The sequence below is a fragment of the Pyrgilauda ruficollis genome, unplaced genomic scaffold, assembly GCF_017590135.1.
Source record: "Pyrgilauda ruficollis isolate IOZ18807 unplaced genomic scaffold, ASM1759013v1 scaffold146, whole genome shotgun sequence".
Classification (NCBI taxonomy): domain Eukaryota; kingdom Metazoa; phylum Chordata; class Aves; order Passeriformes; family Passeridae; genus Pyrgilauda; species Pyrgilauda ruficollis.
Genome location: NW_024513210.1, coordinates 652232 through 669422, shown reverse-complemented (window position 1 = coordinate 669422; position 17191 = coordinate 652232). Strand labels below are relative to the sequence as shown.

Sequence of the window (17191 nt, the reverse complement as noted above, 5' to 3'; positions counted from 1 at the left end):
GAAGCCAGGTGCAAGACAGCAGTTTCCAGCCCACCCCTTCAGCACCTTCCCACAAAAGTATATTCCATTTAGCTGAAAGAAGCGCTCAGATGCTCAGAAGATCGCCTGCCTATCACCAAGAAGAAATTACTACACACATTTTTCACAGGCAGGACAAGAAATTCCCATGATTCATGTCTCTGCAGATGATTGCTCTGTGCAAAGTACTACCTGTCCTGAATTCCTGGTTTGTCATTTTCCTTCTGTCTTCCATGCAGTCTCACAACTTCTGAAAGTTCCAAGATGCAAAGTGCACCATTTGTACTAACGTGCAAAGCCCTGAGAACGCCTCTTCCCCAAACTATTAATAACAATCCATAGAGGAGGAGTTCACGGGGAGAAGCAAGGAACAGGTGGCAGAGATAATATTAGCCTGGAAAAGAGCAGGGCTGCCACTGCCCATGTGTTGGGAGGCTGATGTCTCACATTCATTGTCGTGTGCTAGAATGCACTTGGAGCACAGAGAAATGTCACACAGATGTCATACACAACTTGCCAACCCAAGTCCAAAAATCAGTTAATTGTACCAAATTATTGATGCCAAAATCAAGGAAGAATTGCAAACACTGCCACACTGTTTATGTTTCAAACTCATCAACTTTTAGCTATTGTATAGATCATTTAAAGCACCTTTGAATGAATGTGAACATCTCTTTCTCAGTCATACTAGATCCTCAGTGTTCCCATGAGGTCAGGAAACCTCAACCCTGGTGTTTAGAATTAGGCCTCTGGTACACAACATATCATCCGATATATTCAGTGGTTACTGTAGCAATGGCAGGTTCATGCCTCAAGGTCTTCAAGCCTAAAACTGCAGATACACAACCCCAACTTACTCACTCCTCGGTTTGTTTAAAGTCTTTGTCACCTGCAACCACAACTGCAACTCAGAACCTCTGAAAAATCAATCACCATGTCTCAAAAGCATCCCTTAAAGTATTTAATGCTACTTACCAATTTATGCTAAAATGATGCTGTAAATTCAATGGTGTAGTAATTGCTTTATCCAATACATCTTTGAACATCAACAGTATATTTGTGTAGTTGTCCAGAGCTATCAGGAAGCAAAATGAAAAAGCACCCTAGCATATAGTGTTATAAAAGTATCAGAATGCAGAGGGATATAAAAATTTCTGCTGAAACCTAGGTTTCTTCTTTTTTGTTTTTAATCATATTGCCTTATTTGTGAAAAGTTTATTTCTTTGCTTCTTAAAAGTCTTAGAAGCTTCCATTTAACTAATGACTTGACTTCTAAATTTTGCCTATTTCTAAGTGACAAGCTGTAATGTTGCCACCAATAAAACCTGATGCTAACTCCAGATGGGATTCAGCGATGCAAGGGTACCAAAAAAAGTATCAGACAATCCAAGTATTAAACCAAGCCCAGAAATATTTCTGTCCTTTTAAGTATAGAGTTGTAGAGCCCCACAACATTGTGCACACATTGGAGTAAAGCTGTTTCGAATCCTATGTCACATCTCTTTAACCAAGCCAAATTCCAGTGCGCTGATACCCTCTGAACACCTCACGTGGGAGCAGAAGCCAACCTGACGACATGCCACCATCTAAATCTTCCAAAACCCTGACAGAGGTTGGTCTGACATGGTGCATAGGCCACATTTATACTTCTGATATTAAAAACCAAGTTATCACAATCCCCAAACTGAACCACAAAAGCAGAAAAGCACACTGTCAATTTTGATAAATAAAATCACAGTTGCACCAGATCACAATTTCATTATTTCTCTCTCTTAAAGTCAAGGAGTTCAAAGTGATTAATTCCCTCTGTGTAACATCTCCCTCTAAGTTCTTCCTTTTGGTTCTTGAAACTTCCAAAGAACAAAAGGCAATCAATACATTTCAAAATACCCTGTCAAAGGATAAACTTCTCAGCAAGGTGCTGTTTTCTCTCCCAGCCAGAACAGAGCTGATCTTCCACCTTTTGTTTTGAGCACCCCAGGCAGGCTTTGTTGTACTTTGCCAGGAGCTAATCCCATGAAGGGCCCAGCTCAGTAGCACAGAGACTGCAGGTAATAGAATTATGTGTCCCCAAAAATTATCAGCAACCAACACTCTAGGCACAGGCACTTGAGAAGAAGACTCCCAGCCAGCATTCTCCAACTCATTTCTGGAAAGGCTAGGCTTGGGACAGCTGGGAAGCTGCATCTCAAGGCACTTAACTCTTCTTTCTGAAAGCACCAGTCAGGAGGCTTTTTAGTGCCACTTTGTATGAAGGGAATGAAATATAAAAGCTCATTTTTCATCATCTCACTCTGACTTCAGGTTGAATGATGTGGTAAACTCCAGGTGAAAGGCTCCAAATCCCATTACACATTCCCTCAGCCATCTACTGTACAACTGCCCTGAGCTACTATTATTTTTAATTTCATAATTCTTATGATAATATCGATCACCAAAGCTATTTTGTTTGTACCTTGAAGCACAATGGCACAGTTTTTGCAAATTTCAGTTAAATCACAAAAATCCAAATTGAGTGAGTAAGCTTTTGCCAGGCTGATTTCTACCAATTTACCAGAAGTCATTTCAGTAATATATTATCAGCATAATCCAATTTCATTATATTTTTCTCTTATCTTTTGCTCTGCCAGCAGTAAGTATGCATCTGTAAATTATTAGTACTTGGATAACACAAAATGCAGCTACAGAGACAGGAGAAGAGATGGAAAAGTATTGCTTCTGGCTGAGGAGTTACACGACACTGAGAAGTGAATGCATAAGAGTATGCAGAGAATAATTTCCTCTGAATTCTTTACTTATACCTGAATAAAAATTCTAGAGGGTACAAGTCACCATTAGCAAATCTGCAGACAGTAGTCAAGAACAACTCTACAGATGGACAAGGTGAAAGATACACCTTGCTGCAGGCCAGAAAGTGTGCCTTGTGGGGTTAAGGGAAGATCTTATGGGGGTCAATAAAAATAGAAGTTGTTGCTGTATTAAGTTGCCTACACAGGGAAAAATTTGTTGTGAGGCAGCAGTTTTCTAACAGCCAGGGATGTCACAGCTTTAAAAGTGACAAACTTCCTAGCAAATGGGTACCCTACAAAGGGCCCTTCTCTTACCCAGAATTTGACAAGGAAGAAGGCATTAGCTGGCCCCTTTTCAAAGAGCTCCTTCAGGCCCCCTTTCTTCTCAGGGAACTTGTCATAGATCTGCCGGATATCCACTGCCTCGAGGTAGGGGTCATTGTAGCTGGGGCTCGACTGCCCAATGTGCACAAACAGGTGTTTGTTATACTGCAAGAAGAGGAAAAACATGGAATTAGAGAATTGTTCGGTACCATTCAGTACATACTGAACATCCATTGTCCTTCACAGAAGACTGCTGAAAGTCAATGAAAATTTGATAGAGTTTTCTAAAAGAGCAGAAGAAGTCAATAGAAATATCTCTGCTAATACCAGCTCATGCTATTCTTTCCTTCCTATCAATACATTCATGCTTCTTCCTTCTCTGAAACACTGTTGTTGGGTTTTTTCTTCCTATTTTCACTGCTAAATCATTGCCTTGTGCTGCCATATAGTCTGCAAAAGCCTGAGACACAGTGTTACCTGTGAAAGGTCACTCAGTCAAACATCAGTGCTTCTCTCCTGAGAAAAAGCCTGAAATCCCACAGCAGATAAATCCTAGGCAAATAATACTATCTTTTCTGAACTTCCCTATCTCAGCCCATCACCAGAGCACATCTCAAGACACAGAATCAAAAGGTTTAGTGAGAGAGGCAAATCTGACTACTTCCACTTCACTGTGGAAACACGTTGATGCAAATTCATCACAGCTGCCACAAATTTTAAGTTCTCAGCACACCAGAGAAACACATGGCTTTATGTGATCCTAAGAACTTCTGATTTTGGATTCTATATTGGAGTCTATATTACAAGGCTGGACAGGATAGCCAGAATAGCCTGGCAGGGGCTTATGACCTCAGTGCCTTGGGCTCTGGTGAATGAATGCCTGTGACCCTGGACAGGGAAGCCAGAAGCACATTGCACAGACCTGATTCTATCACTACCTATCCTCTGAGAAGAGGATATCTGGTGTTTCCCAAAGATGCCTTTCTGTTCTCTGAAGAGCAACGAAGGAAGTATTTCCATACACACAGAGTAGTATAACACATCCATGATGAACAGGAGCTGTCCAAAGATGCAAAATTAATGAGGGGTGGAAGCAAGGTGTGTTTCTTACTGTGTCTTGGTCTTGTTGTTGTTCCAAGAAAGCAGAGAACTCTAACATCCAAAGTTTGGAGCTAGCAACCCTTCGTCCTTGCCAAGCTGGTGCTGACGGGGAAGGTGAGAGGCCAGTAGGAGATTCAAACCCTAAGCACACAGGATTTATATAAAAAAAATTTAGAAAAAAAATGGCAATGGCTGTCCAGTAGAGCACCTACTGCCAAAGCTGACTCACAATTTTCTTATGGCTTCAATCACCATACAAAAATATCATTCACAAGGTCCTCAATCTACCTGTGCTCTAAATGGCTTGCCAGTTACCCTCTGCTAGGACAGCACTGCCAGGGGTCATGATGTAAAAGACAAACTACCTGGGTCTGACACCAGAGAAAACATGTTCAGCAATTTTAAGAGGACTTAGACAGAGCCCTAAAGGAGCAGTGAAATAAACTGTTTAGTATTGGAATGAGGTGTCACCATTAATCCCTCAAAATGGGAAAGCTGAGAAGGAAAAGACATTTGTTATTCCACTTAATGAGAAATTAGGAACACAATCATGTTATGACAAAGAACAGTGTTCTAGAGCATGAAGCATGGGGAGGACCAGTAGACATGTAAACTTTTATCCTCTGCTGAGCCAAGAAGAAAAAAACCCCAACACAACAAATATAGAACAGGAAGAAAACAAAATTTACAAGCTTCAGCTCCCTCAGTAAAAGATGAGAACAGGTAGTAAGAGGAAATCATATAAAAATTGGTTTTGGCTCTTTGAAATGTTTCAATAGATTTTGTTTTTTTTTAATTAACTTTCAAGATTTTTAGAGTGCTGGCTGGTTTTGAAGTTGGAGTACAATTTCAAAGGAAGGAAGTACATTTCCTTACCTACCTGGTATTGGAAGTGGAGGCTGTACAGCATAAGGTTGTTGAGAAAAAGGTTTCACACTACAGAAGTAGACAAAGAGAGGTGGTTAATAAAAACAGAACCAAACAAAAAAATATTCCTCACTGACTGTTTGCACAGATTAGATCAAGTATTTCTCCTCAGGGAGAAAGTGGCCTAAGTGTCTTTTGGAAATTATCTTTCTGTCTGGGCAAGAGAAGGGTCATGGGCAAACACTCAGAAAGCAGTAAGGGGCCAGGACTGGACAGATTAAAATTTCCTTGCAGGTGTTCAGCAGGCCCTTCCTCCAGATTTGTTTTTCTGAGATCCCTATCAGCCTCTTAATACACTGGTGCCCATTTATTTGTCCTTTCCTTTCAACTACAAGTAGTTTTTTATCTATGCAAGTGGATATAGGTCTGGATGCCTCTCAGACTTTCAGGCTCAAATTCAGAGACATTCAACACCTACAAGTAAACACAGCTTTCAGGATAGCTCAGCTCCATTTTAACACTACTGTAAGAAAAATTAAGGCCTTAGCATTTCACAGGTCTTGTGATAGCTAATGGTGTTCCTCAGGAAGCAAAGAAAGCAGCAGAAGCACCTGCTTTGGATGCTCACATGAAAGAATACTTACTCCTGGGAAGATCCAGCTTGGCCTGGCAATGGTCCTTGCCAAAACTGCAAGAGAGCAACACATAGGCAGAAGTCACCACTCTTAGGACAGAAATGAAAAGGAAGACTTGCTCTTTTCTGAGTAAACAAACTGCAAACTCACAGACCTTTAAAGATATGAATGAGTTCTCTCTTCTTTTTACATTCCTGGTTTCATTCTTGTGGAGATGCTGACTGGTCTTTTTTTTTTCATTCTACACACCACTGATAGGCAAAACACTGACCCGAAAGTGATCTTTAATGTTAAATATTATGCATGCACCTTGTGCCTCTGTCTCCATAGATTTTGTGATGCTCACTCTCTTGGAAAGACAATTTTCCCCAGGAAAGTTCCATGGAAGTTATTTTTTCAGAAATCAATAATCAGCATATGCTCACTAGGCCCAACTCATAGGGATGGGCATGCTGACAGATCCTTCTCTATTAAGGAATTTAGGTAAGGGCCATCTGATCTAAGTGCTGAGAAAAAGATTGGGAAATATAAACTTGAAAAACAGTCAGGATGGCCCAAACAGATTTATTCCAAAATGATGCTGGACTAAGAAAATGGTATGAAAATCCAAAGGAACTGATTGTTCTCTCCCTTGTATCATTTAAAAAATATACACAGTAAAACTCAGTGTGAGCAAAGAATTGGACAAAACTGTTGAAGCCACATGACAGATTTATTCTACAGAGACAACACCTTTTGGCCCATTCTGTCTCAGTTCTCAGGATTCTCCTGAGCAGCAACATCCTTTCAAACAGTCAAGTGCCTTCTCAAAACTCCACCAAGACACTGATCCACTCACCCCAGAAACAGCAGGGTAGGCTGGTCGTGGGAGACCAGGCAAGGCCATTTTACTATGGAAGGCAGTTGCAGAGATAATCTGGGCAGATGACATTGTAGCCATACTCTGCATGGCTTTATCTTTAGCTGCCTGATCCTATGAGCAAGAATAGAAAGAGAAAAAACAGGATTATTATAATGATTAACTAGTTGCCAGCTCTAATGGTCTATAACCAGAATTCTCATCAGCTTCTCTGTCAGGAACAAGCATCTCTGAAATTCTGGGCAGCAAGCTCACCAATAACTGTCCTAACAACTCCTTAAAGCTGTAAGCCTGTAACTCATTACTATAGCTTCAGATGTAAATAATCATGCTTTCTGAAATGCTGGTTTAAAGACTGCTAAGCATTTGTCTTTTCTGTCTGAGGGCTTTCAACCACACAGCTGAAAAGTTTTGTTGTGGAAAGTACACCCCTAGCTGACTCTTGTGTTTTAATAATTGGTAAGAATATTCAATGGGAAAGATTCTTGATTACAAAAAAACTATCTGAGGAAAAGGTCACAAAAAGAGATCGTCACCATCGCTGCAGAAATGACTACCTCAATTTGGGACTGCATTAGTCTTAGGTAGAGTTTATCCTTTTGTCCCCATCTTCAGGGAAACTTGAAACCTTCATAATCTCCAGGGTACATATGCAGGGACGTTCCTTTTTGTGTTTTAACAGGAGTGTAGATTTACACAAATTCTTACAGTGCCACTATTAGTGGGTCTGAGTTATGTATAAAACAAACAGCATTCTTAATTTCTTTTAAAGAATAAATAAGTAAACAGAAGCACTTCCCCATATTCTGCCTTTCCTCCTACATCCCCTACAATTAATCTTCATCTTTCAAACATTCCACATTTATCTGTGTCATGATAATTACCACGGAAAATTCACGGATAATTCATGGCTTGAAGAAACTGCTGAAAGAGGTAAAACAGCCCTTGCTGTCTTCTTCAGGAATTCTCACTTCCCACTTGCATTCACTGAACTGCAGTAAATTCTCACCCTTGGGCCTCCATTCTTTCTAACCCCTCCAACTTATCTAAGGTTTTCTAAAGTTCAAAACCCAAATATCCTAATGTGTCTCACCAAAAAAAAAAAAAAAAAAACTGTGGAGGAGGCATCCTAAAAAATCTCAATAATAAATGTTAATGTTCAAGTGGAATGATCACTGGAAATGGGCAAAACTTACACCTCTTCTTTTTTAGAGCATCTCTGACTACTGTTAGTACCATTCAAGTGAATGGAAGGAAAACATTTTAAATGCCGAGAAAGTTCCTAGTTTTCTCCAAAGCTATGGGAAATGTTTTCAGCATCCCGTTTAAATTATGCCTTAGGGAATAATTGAAGGATTAGCTACAATTTTTAAGGAAACTTATTATTTTCTGGTTTTTTCTTAATACATATATAAGGGCTATTTCCTATGTGCCATTGCAGAAAAAGATTTTTTTCCTTCCCTTATTTTCTCACTGGAAAAATTGTATTTGTCTACCTCAGTTTATGGGGAAGATGCATTTACTTGTGGAGGCATTAAAAGTTGAAAGAAAATGTAAAATAATTAGGGAAGGAAAGTATGTTACCTATTAACCTTTGCTGTGGTTTTGTTTTGTTTAAATGCTTGACAGACTGCTGGAAGGAGCATGTTTTCAGAAAAGACATCTTTCTGTTTCAGTTCTATACTCATTTCAAGTGTTTTGCAGTATAAAAAGGAAAAAGAAGAAAAAAAATGGAAAAAAGGAGCAATAGAAACTTGGACCAAACATTTGCAATGTTTGTATATTCTTTTATTATTCTTAAAACACATAATAAAGATGATGGCGATTATGATGCTGATTATGATAATACCACCAGGATTTATGATAATGTCACCAGGATTTCCCACTTTTTTCCTTAGTGCAGATGACATCTATTAGCCACCCAGGGCATGGAATAACTACTGACTTTTGGGAAGAGAGTTTTCTTCATGTGTTACCCTATTTCCCAGCTGTATCTTTTACAGACACAGTGGACATTTAAAAAATGTCCAGTTTGTGTGGAGGTGGAAATATTGCGGTCACTACTCTGAAAAGTCATCATGTAGCTGCTCTGATCGCTACTTGCTATGGAAAATGAGCAGTGATAAGAGAGCACACAGCTGTCAGCAGGACCTTGGAGGAAGGGCAGCAGCTTCTGTGATTTCATTTCCTTGCTCTATGGAAATGGCCAGCGAAAGCAGAGAAGTAAATGAGTTGAATCAGTGCTCCTGACCTGCCACTGCAGGCAGAAAGGAGCAGCCTGGTCCTGGGGAAGGTTTCTCTGCAGGCAGCTGGGCAGAGCTCACAGCATGGCCTGGGTGGTGTAAAAGGACAGCAGCCAATGGCTCCATGGAGCTCCCCGAGACACCTTCGTTCCCTGAGAACAAAACCGGCCAGCTCCTGTGAGCTAAGTGGAAACAGGCTCGGCTGACTGGCTTTTCAATCATGCCCAGCCCCAGAGCTGTGACACACAAGGAACAGAATCAAGGTTACAGATGTAAGCAGCAGTGAGGCTTTTAACACCCTGGGCAGTTGTTGTTTCCTGCTCGCTCTAACATGCCTCTCCAGCAGGCCTCCACCTGAATTGACCACTTAGCAGCACCACAGGTTTCAAGCTGAGGCAGCCCTACCTGGGTGCACTGAATTAGATAGTTGCAATTTGTGCCTCCTTCTCTTTATCAGAGCAGCTGGTACCACAACAGGCTAATAAAAGACACAGCACAGCTTTCTAAAATGGGGCTGGGATGTGCGGGGGTGCTGTCAGGGCTTAGAGACAATCACTGCTTGCAATAGAGCTGCATGCACATCAGCCCTGGGCAGCTGAGTGCCAACAGCTCACACACAGGACAGTCCATCTGCCCTGGTGCCCAGCGAGGAGCTGCCCAGGCAGCCAAGAGGAAGCACATGCTAACAACCATCCCTCAGCAGTCAGGGCTGGGCTGTCACGGTTATTGTCACCTAAAGCATGGAAGACCAGGAAAGCAAACTCTCTTCCTTCCAGATTACTTAGGGCCATACCAAACAGAAAGGTCAGCATTCACCTTCCTTCTCTGGCTGTCTCAGTGAAACATAACAAGGCTCAGACCTCACATCCTGCTCAGCAAGCCCTTTCTGGATAGCTCGCATTTTAACAGGGGACAGACACCCTCTTCTGCAATTGTCACATACAAACTTGACCTTCTCAACATTTCTGGCAATTCAGTCTGAGCACATAAACCATTTCCCCACATCAAATCCGAGTGGAAATAAATGTCAAGAGGTTCATTAGGGTGATCTTGGAGCTCTTCCTATGGAAAGGAAAACACAGCTTTTCTCAAGCAAGTATTCAACCATTTTCTCTTTCTCGTTAGCTCCGGCCTCTTCAAATCAGGCCTGAATTAATCAAGGAGCAAAGTCTATTCAGCTGGCACCATTTTACCTGAGAAGATGCCAGCTGGCTTTATCGCTTCCTCTTGGTGGACAACTCCACATCAGCACCTCTAGGAGAGGTGGAGCTGGTGCTCTGATAACTCTAAGGCCACCTTTTCCCAAGGCCACCACCACACCAGCAACTGCTTACCGGTCAGCATTTGTAACCATAAACAATTCCTGCTCAGGTAAACACTCTCTGCACACTCCTAAGTCTAAGGGTCTTTCAGATTTGAATGACAACAGCATAAAGCAGAGGTAGAAATAAGACACATGATATTTAAAAAGTTATTGTTTCTTTATTCTTTAAATAGAATTGCTCCAGACGTCACAGAGCTTCAACAATAATGAATGTTTACACAACATTTCCTGGGAAGCGCCTTTTCCTCTCCAGCTTACTACAGTTCAGTGACTGATCTCAGGCTTTTTTAGGCTATTCAAAGAGGAAATAGCTGACTTGGGGGGCTTGTGTGATATACTAAGCGATATCCATCATACCTTGAGCTTGGCTTGGATCTCTCTAGCTTTCCGCCTTGCCAGGACCTGGATGTGACTAGATACCTGCATTGAAAGACAAAATTTCATGTTTATTCCAGAGGAATACCTGGTAGCCTCTTGTAGAATTAGGCAGCTATTTAGGGTTGGGGGTAGGAGGGATTGGGGGTAACAATAAGCTGCTTTTCTGAACATAACTCTAGTGCCATGAAATAGGGTGGAAGGCCTGCAAAGATGGGCCATCTAAGGCAGGTCAAGGCTGCTCAGTGCTTTGTCCAGCATAGTGTGGATATTCATGCCCAAATTATAAAGATTCCTTTTCCATCTCATGTGCCAGGTATTTTCAAAATCATCACTGCTGTCTTGTCTGCTTGGGCTGAACAAGGAATCTTCATGCAGAAAACCAGTGGTGCTCCCTGAAACACTCATTAGTAGGCCAAGCAAATAAAATCACACTATTTAACAGCACAAAAATTGTCACTATATGATTGGCAGACATGAGCATTATAAACCTCCTGCAAAATGCCCGAGCTGACTCTTCCTTCCATTCTTATTAACCAGCTCAGCACAACAACCTCCTTCCAGCAAAGTCAGGAACTACCAACAAGTGAACAGCAAGAAATTTGTTCTCATTAGCACTCATAATCTCTAGAGGTCCAAAGAAGCTAATCCTTCCAGGGAAAACTGCACACTTACCTGTTTCCTTGTGCGTGTTTTCCCTGTTCTCAGCTTAATATAGCGGGCAATCAACTCATTTCGGCCTGGAACAGAGAAATAATGCAAATAGAAGTTTAGAAAGCAGTGACCCCAGTGGAAAAGATAGATAATTCCATTGTGTATCTACAGAGATCAGCAGCAGGATGATACTGTCACGCTCCTTTCTTAGAAAGGAACTTAGTAGTGCAAAAGGTAGAAGTCTGAGTTTTAGGAGCAGTCTCCTATAACATCCTCATAGACAAACTGACAAAGTTTGGGCTAGATAGTTGGACAAGGTGGCTTGGTGAAAATTGATTGAACAGATGGATGAGGTCCCAGCTGACAATGAGCTGACAGTGAGGCAGCAATGCACCCTTATGGCAAATCCCAGTTCCAACAGGTCAAGGGAAGTGATCCTTCAACTCCACTCAGCACAGCTGAGGCAACATGTGGAGTACTGAGTACAGTTCAGATCTCCTCAGCATGAGAAAGGTGTGAACACACTGGAGCAAGTCCAGCAAGAAGTCAGCAAAAATTATTAAGAAACTGAAACATCTGTCCTGTGAAGAGAGGCTGAGAGAGCTGGGTCTGTTCAGTCTAGAGAGGACTCAGGGGCAGTTTTTAATCAATAATAATAAAATAAATACCTAATGGGAGGCAATGAAGGGAAAAAGGGAGCTACCCTCTTCTCAATAGCACCCAGTGATAGAATGAGGAACAACTGACACAAATTAACACACGAAATTCTGCCTTAAAAAAATTAAAACAACCCCAAGTGATTAAACATTGGCACAGGCTGCCCAGAGAGGCTGTAGACTCCATCCTTGGAGGATAGTAACAACCTACTGGACACTGGTTGAGCAGCAGGGCCAGACCAGGCAGTCTGAAGATCCCTTCCAACCAAAAGGAGCCTGTCATTTTGTGTAATTGAGTCCAAGAAAATAAACAACAATGGGGAAGCACAAGGAAACAGCTACACAGAATTTATCAGTGTGATATGATACAGTGAATTACAAGTGCTTTCAGGCTCCTGCAGGCAGACTATCCAGCTTTATTACACTGACTCCCAACATATCACATCTAAGCAGTCACACGGATTTTATTGTCTTTCTGGAGACAGAGAATTAAGAGCAGAAACAGAAAGGCAGAAGTTACACGTCTGAACTCAAGGCTGGTTCAAAGCAGAAAACATGACAGAGAAAGAGCAGGCTCTGCAAAATAACACATTTGTGGTGACCACAGTAGTATCAAGACAGTACTGCAATAAAAAGTTGGGAGTAAGAGCTGCGAGGCTGTGAGGCATCTTGATATGGCTGCAAGTGTTTGCAGAATGAAGCAGGAATGAACCAGGAAACAAAGCCACAGCTCTTGGGACATTTTTTTATAACAAAATTATAAAACCCCAGTATTGTCTGTGGAAAGTTTGTGGGCAAAGAACTTGTATATTAGGACACCACAGACATGAAAAGGCAAGCAGTGAAATCAGTATTAAACTATCAGAATTAACTATTCCAGTAGTTACATATTCTATGAAAAAGAAGTAACTTTTTTCTATTTTAAACTCTTATTTCACACAACCCTGAAATAAAGTGAATGCAAAGAAAGACTGCTGAAATTGACCACTCAATCCCGTTAGGGAAGGACTGGCAAATCCCTTAATTCCACCTGTTTCTGAAACAGAACAATGCAAATGTCCATGACTGCAGTTAGGCCAGGTTCATGAAACACAACCAGTGCACACATTGGAATGGGAAAGTGTTTTACATATACAGATCTTAATCTTTCCCTAATGGTGTCATTGTAGCAGCTCCTCTTACTCCCCTGGGAGAAGAAACAGGTCTGTAGCTGAGAAAGCAGCTCCAGCTCCTGTAAACACAAATTAGGAACTGCATCTGTGCCAGAAACTCAATGCCCTGCCATGTAAGCATTGACCTCTTCAGTTCCCACAGTTTCAGCCTGAGCACAGTGACTGCCTAGGAGAGTTTGGTGGGAGCAGATGCTGCTCTGCCACCTTCCACCGGGCTGCTCTTCCAACCCACGTAAACCATTTTCACAAAGCCAAGACCAATTATAGCAACACACATCCACACCACCTTCCTCTAGTGCCAACAATAACATTTATGGCTTCTCAAAGCTTCCATCTGTTTAGACATGGATCCAAGCTGAAAGGGAAGAAACAAGTGAAGTGATTCTTCTCAGACAGATGCTGACATATAAGAAATTTCAGAAGGACTGTTTGACACACATCAGAAATGGGAAATGTGCTGAACAAAACAAGGCACTCAAACCTTATTATCTATAAAGTAAGAAGAAGGAAAATTTTTGTTTCAACAAGAGGACCCTTTGAGAGGCAAGGTGAATGACTTAATGGAAAAGAGAGGAAAAACTAGCCTTGAGAAGAAGCAGATGTGGAGAATTTCAGACAAAGTTCTAAAGGGCATGTATCAGGTTATACTGACAATTTGAACACATGGGAACTCTCCAGATCCTGGCTCAATTATGGGTCATCCTTGCAAAACTAATTTCAATGGATTCTCAACCAGATACAATAAATTTTATGGAGCAAATTCATGTGTATAGTGCATCAAGTAAAGAAATTATGGAGGCTGAACAGTCTGATAGAACATTATTCTGCTGTAGTAGTAAGGGGCTGCAGAAGTTATCGGTATGAGAGGATGCCATGAACAGCTCAGTGCAAGTCACAGTCAATTCCAGCCACCACCAAACTGGATGAAAAAACAATCAATCCATCAAATCCTCAACCAGAGGAGCATAAGCTACCTTTGCTCGAATGTATTTTGGTAAGAGCAAGAGCCAGTAGGTACAGGAGACACACGAGGAACCGCAAAAGGAGACATGAGAATGCACAGAAGAAATACAAAATATGTAAAAAGATGAATATTGAGAAAAGGTGACATGTGGTAGGGGACACTCCTGGGGATGTGGCTGGAAAAGTCATCTTGGAAAAAGTTGTTCCATGACAGAAGAACACTTTGAGGCAACTGCAGCACCCATGTGAGAACAGAGACAACCCTGAAAGGACTGCAGCCCACTGAAAACACATGCAGAGATGAGAAACAGCAAGAAACAAGGAGCACCAGAGGGGAAACAAAACAAAACAAAACAAAAAAAAGCAGGAACTGGCAGAAAGAGACATTTACACAGTGATGCCAATCTTCTGCGTCACCCAGCACCTGATCAAAGGAATTAAGAGGGACTGAGTGTTAGAGAGAACAAAAGAAGGGAAACAGAGTAGGAAGCAGGGAGGAGAGACAACAAACTGTAGTCAGGCCTGGGAAACTGGGAGGTATTTCCATAAGTGTGCATTTAACTGTTTGACTTTGACAACAGCAGCAGCAAAAATTGCTAGGTTCTCTCAGGCCATGTACTTCACCAAAAAAGACTAGTGGGAAGGGAAATTGTTGTACAAATTGCACATATTGGACACCAGTACAGAAATTCCCTAGAAAGAAACTCTTATAACAGAGAGCATTTAATTCTGGATCATCAAAATTTCCAGTTTTAGAATTCAGTTCCCACTTGCTAATATCTCTCATATAGTCTTCATACTCCAGAAGTATGTCCTCACAGTCAGGTTAAAACAGAAAAGTGGCAGGTTATATTAAGCTAGTAAAGATACTGGTAGCACAAAAAAGAAAAAAACAGGAAAAAAACACAAACAAAAAACCCCACCAACAAACAGACCACTCTACAAAGACATTCATCACAGAGATTACTAAATATAGAACTATGTAAATTGCCAAGCCCAGTAAACTGCAGCAAGGCAGTATTAAATTACCATGAATCAAAACTACAAGAGAAGCAAGTCCTAAATGTCTTTTGTGTTTCTTATCAGTAGTTAGATGTAAGCAGGTGTTATGTGGCTGGAAGTCTGTAGGCTCACAGGCTCTGGAAGGCACCTTCTTTGTTTCACAACCCTGGCCGCAGGGTCAGCAAAGACCAGCACTCCCCACTTGGCTGGAACAGGCAGAGCTGTCATAAACCGTCAGATGGTTCATTTTTTAGAGCCTGTAAAGTGTCCCTCAGTAATCTGATCATATGTTGTGTTCTTAGAATAACTCCCGCTGAGGTCTGCCGTGGTCACCAGAACCTGCCAACAGTTGTGACTCCTCTGTCGAAACCGCGCATTGGGTTTCACGGAGCTCCAGCCAACATTCCAGCCGTGGCACAGCACCTCTATCCTCCACGGAGCCTTCCCCTGGGAAGCATGGCACCAAAAAAAAAGCAGTCAAGAGATACTGCCTTATGTTCTTTACCTCTCTTTCTTTACAGATACATTTCCAAGGGCAGCAATCTGGCTCCCATTCCATCTTACACTAAATTGCAAAATTTTGCATTCAATAGTGATGCAGGAAGGAATAGCTAAGAGAAGTGAATAAGGAGGCTTTTGGATTCTCCATTCTACACCTGTGCACCTTTGAATATAACTGCAGAGAAGTGTCTTCCTGTAAGGAGGAGAGAGGGATAATCAAAGGGAATTCCCATCACCATAGAAAGCATTTTCCATAGAAAGCTTCAGGCCGACTTTCAGTTAGTAAAGGTATATTAATTTTTCTGCCTCTTGTAAGCAGTATCTCTTTAGGACTTACACTTCCTCACACACCTGTTGTCAAAGAAACTGAGATCAAAGAATTCAGTTATCAAAATCCTCTCAGTGGGAAATGGCATGGAAGTGTTTCTTAGCAGATTCAATATCTTTCTGTGCTTACAACTACTTATAAGCAGTTCTGTAAGAGAAGCAACTACCCAGCTGTATCCAGTGAAAGGTTTATCAAAGCAAGGTCAAGAAAGCCATCTCAACTCTCTTTTCAATCTCTTTGTGTCACTTACTGATATCTCCTGGGACATGATATCTCCTTGAAGTTATTTAATTAACTGTTGGTTACAATCAGCATAAACAGAATGAACTGTGTGCATCAGACAAATAAATCTAGACTAAAGAGGAAAAGTAAGGACAACTCATCTGTCCACCAAATGTCAGTGTTTCTCTGTGCATACATAGCAAAACTGACTGCCAACCAAGTCTTACCAGACAGACACTTTTTAGACAAAAGCAGTGTGGTTGCATGACCACACAGGACTAACTGCCACTGGAGTCTGCCCCATCCACAGCTCCCTGCACAGCCTTACTTCCCATCTCTCATTCCATTGCTTCCTCCTCCCAGCTATGCTAAATGTCTTCCTAGACATCAGCTGTTCGAGAAATGGGGCTACATATGTCAGAAACCACATTTTTGTCTTTGAGATGGTTATCAAGATGCACAGACATCCAACTTTTACTAATATAATCTAGTTTTAATGCTACTTTTATTAAGACTTCCTTTTCATCACAAACAGTGTTTTTTCACCAGAGCCTTGGTGAGAAGATTTTGTTTGGTTCCTCTACTCAAGAAGGCAATGTTGAAACTTAATACACCACTATGACCATCACACAGCGATCATTTCCCATGACCATGGAAAACCATATTGCATTTTATGGCACTGACCCATCCCATGAAGACATCTTTGACCCCACCAGAGCAGAACTTCAGTGCTCAATAGTCAGGTTCGAGTTTCCTTAGCAGAGTTACTCGCACCAATGAGTTTTATATTCAGCTGGGAGAAGAAAATTTCCTCATTCTGATCGTTAATTCCCTGCTTGAATTTTCTCAGGATGAACCTTCCACACAAAGATTCTCTGAGCTCATGCACTCCCTACACTAAGGGGATTTTGAGATAAAGAACCAAAGGATAGGCCAGTATTTCTGAAAAATATCAAAACAGCCAAAGCCTGAAAACACAATGTTGAAGTGATTAACACCATCACAGTCAGATCTTTCTCAAAATACCACTTTTCATCATTTGACTGTGCAAGTTCTGAGCTCCTTCCTCTTCTGAAATGACAAATTCAAAGTTTTCTTTGCTGGGCAGAAAGTGCCAGTCAAACCCCTCACATGGCAGTCGGGTGATTCATGTGTCCA

General features: G+C 41.4%; 1 protein-coding gene across 2 annotated transcripts in view; it reads right to left on the bottom strand.

Annotated features, from left to right (window-relative positions):
* Positions 1–17191, bottom strand: part of TEAD4 (TEA domain transcription factor 4) — a 51223-nt gene that overhangs the window by 9120 nt on the left and 24912 nt on the right. For both annotated transcript variants that reach the window (XM_041460611.1, XM_041460610.1), the window contains 7 exons: positions 11211–11275; positions 10518–10580; positions 6573–6707; positions 5744–5787; positions 5113–5168; positions 4243–4373; positions 3123–3296 (listed from right to left, as the gene is read on the bottom strand). In XM_041460611.1, the coding sequence (XP_041316545.1) occupies positions 3123–3296; positions 4243–4373; positions 5113–5168; positions 5744–5787; positions 6573–6707; positions 10518–10580; positions 11211–11275 (668 nt within the window). The remainder of the gene's footprint in view (positions 1–3122; positions 3297–4242; positions 4374–5112; positions 5169–5743; positions 5788–6572; positions 6708–10517; positions 10581–11210; positions 11276–17191) is intronic.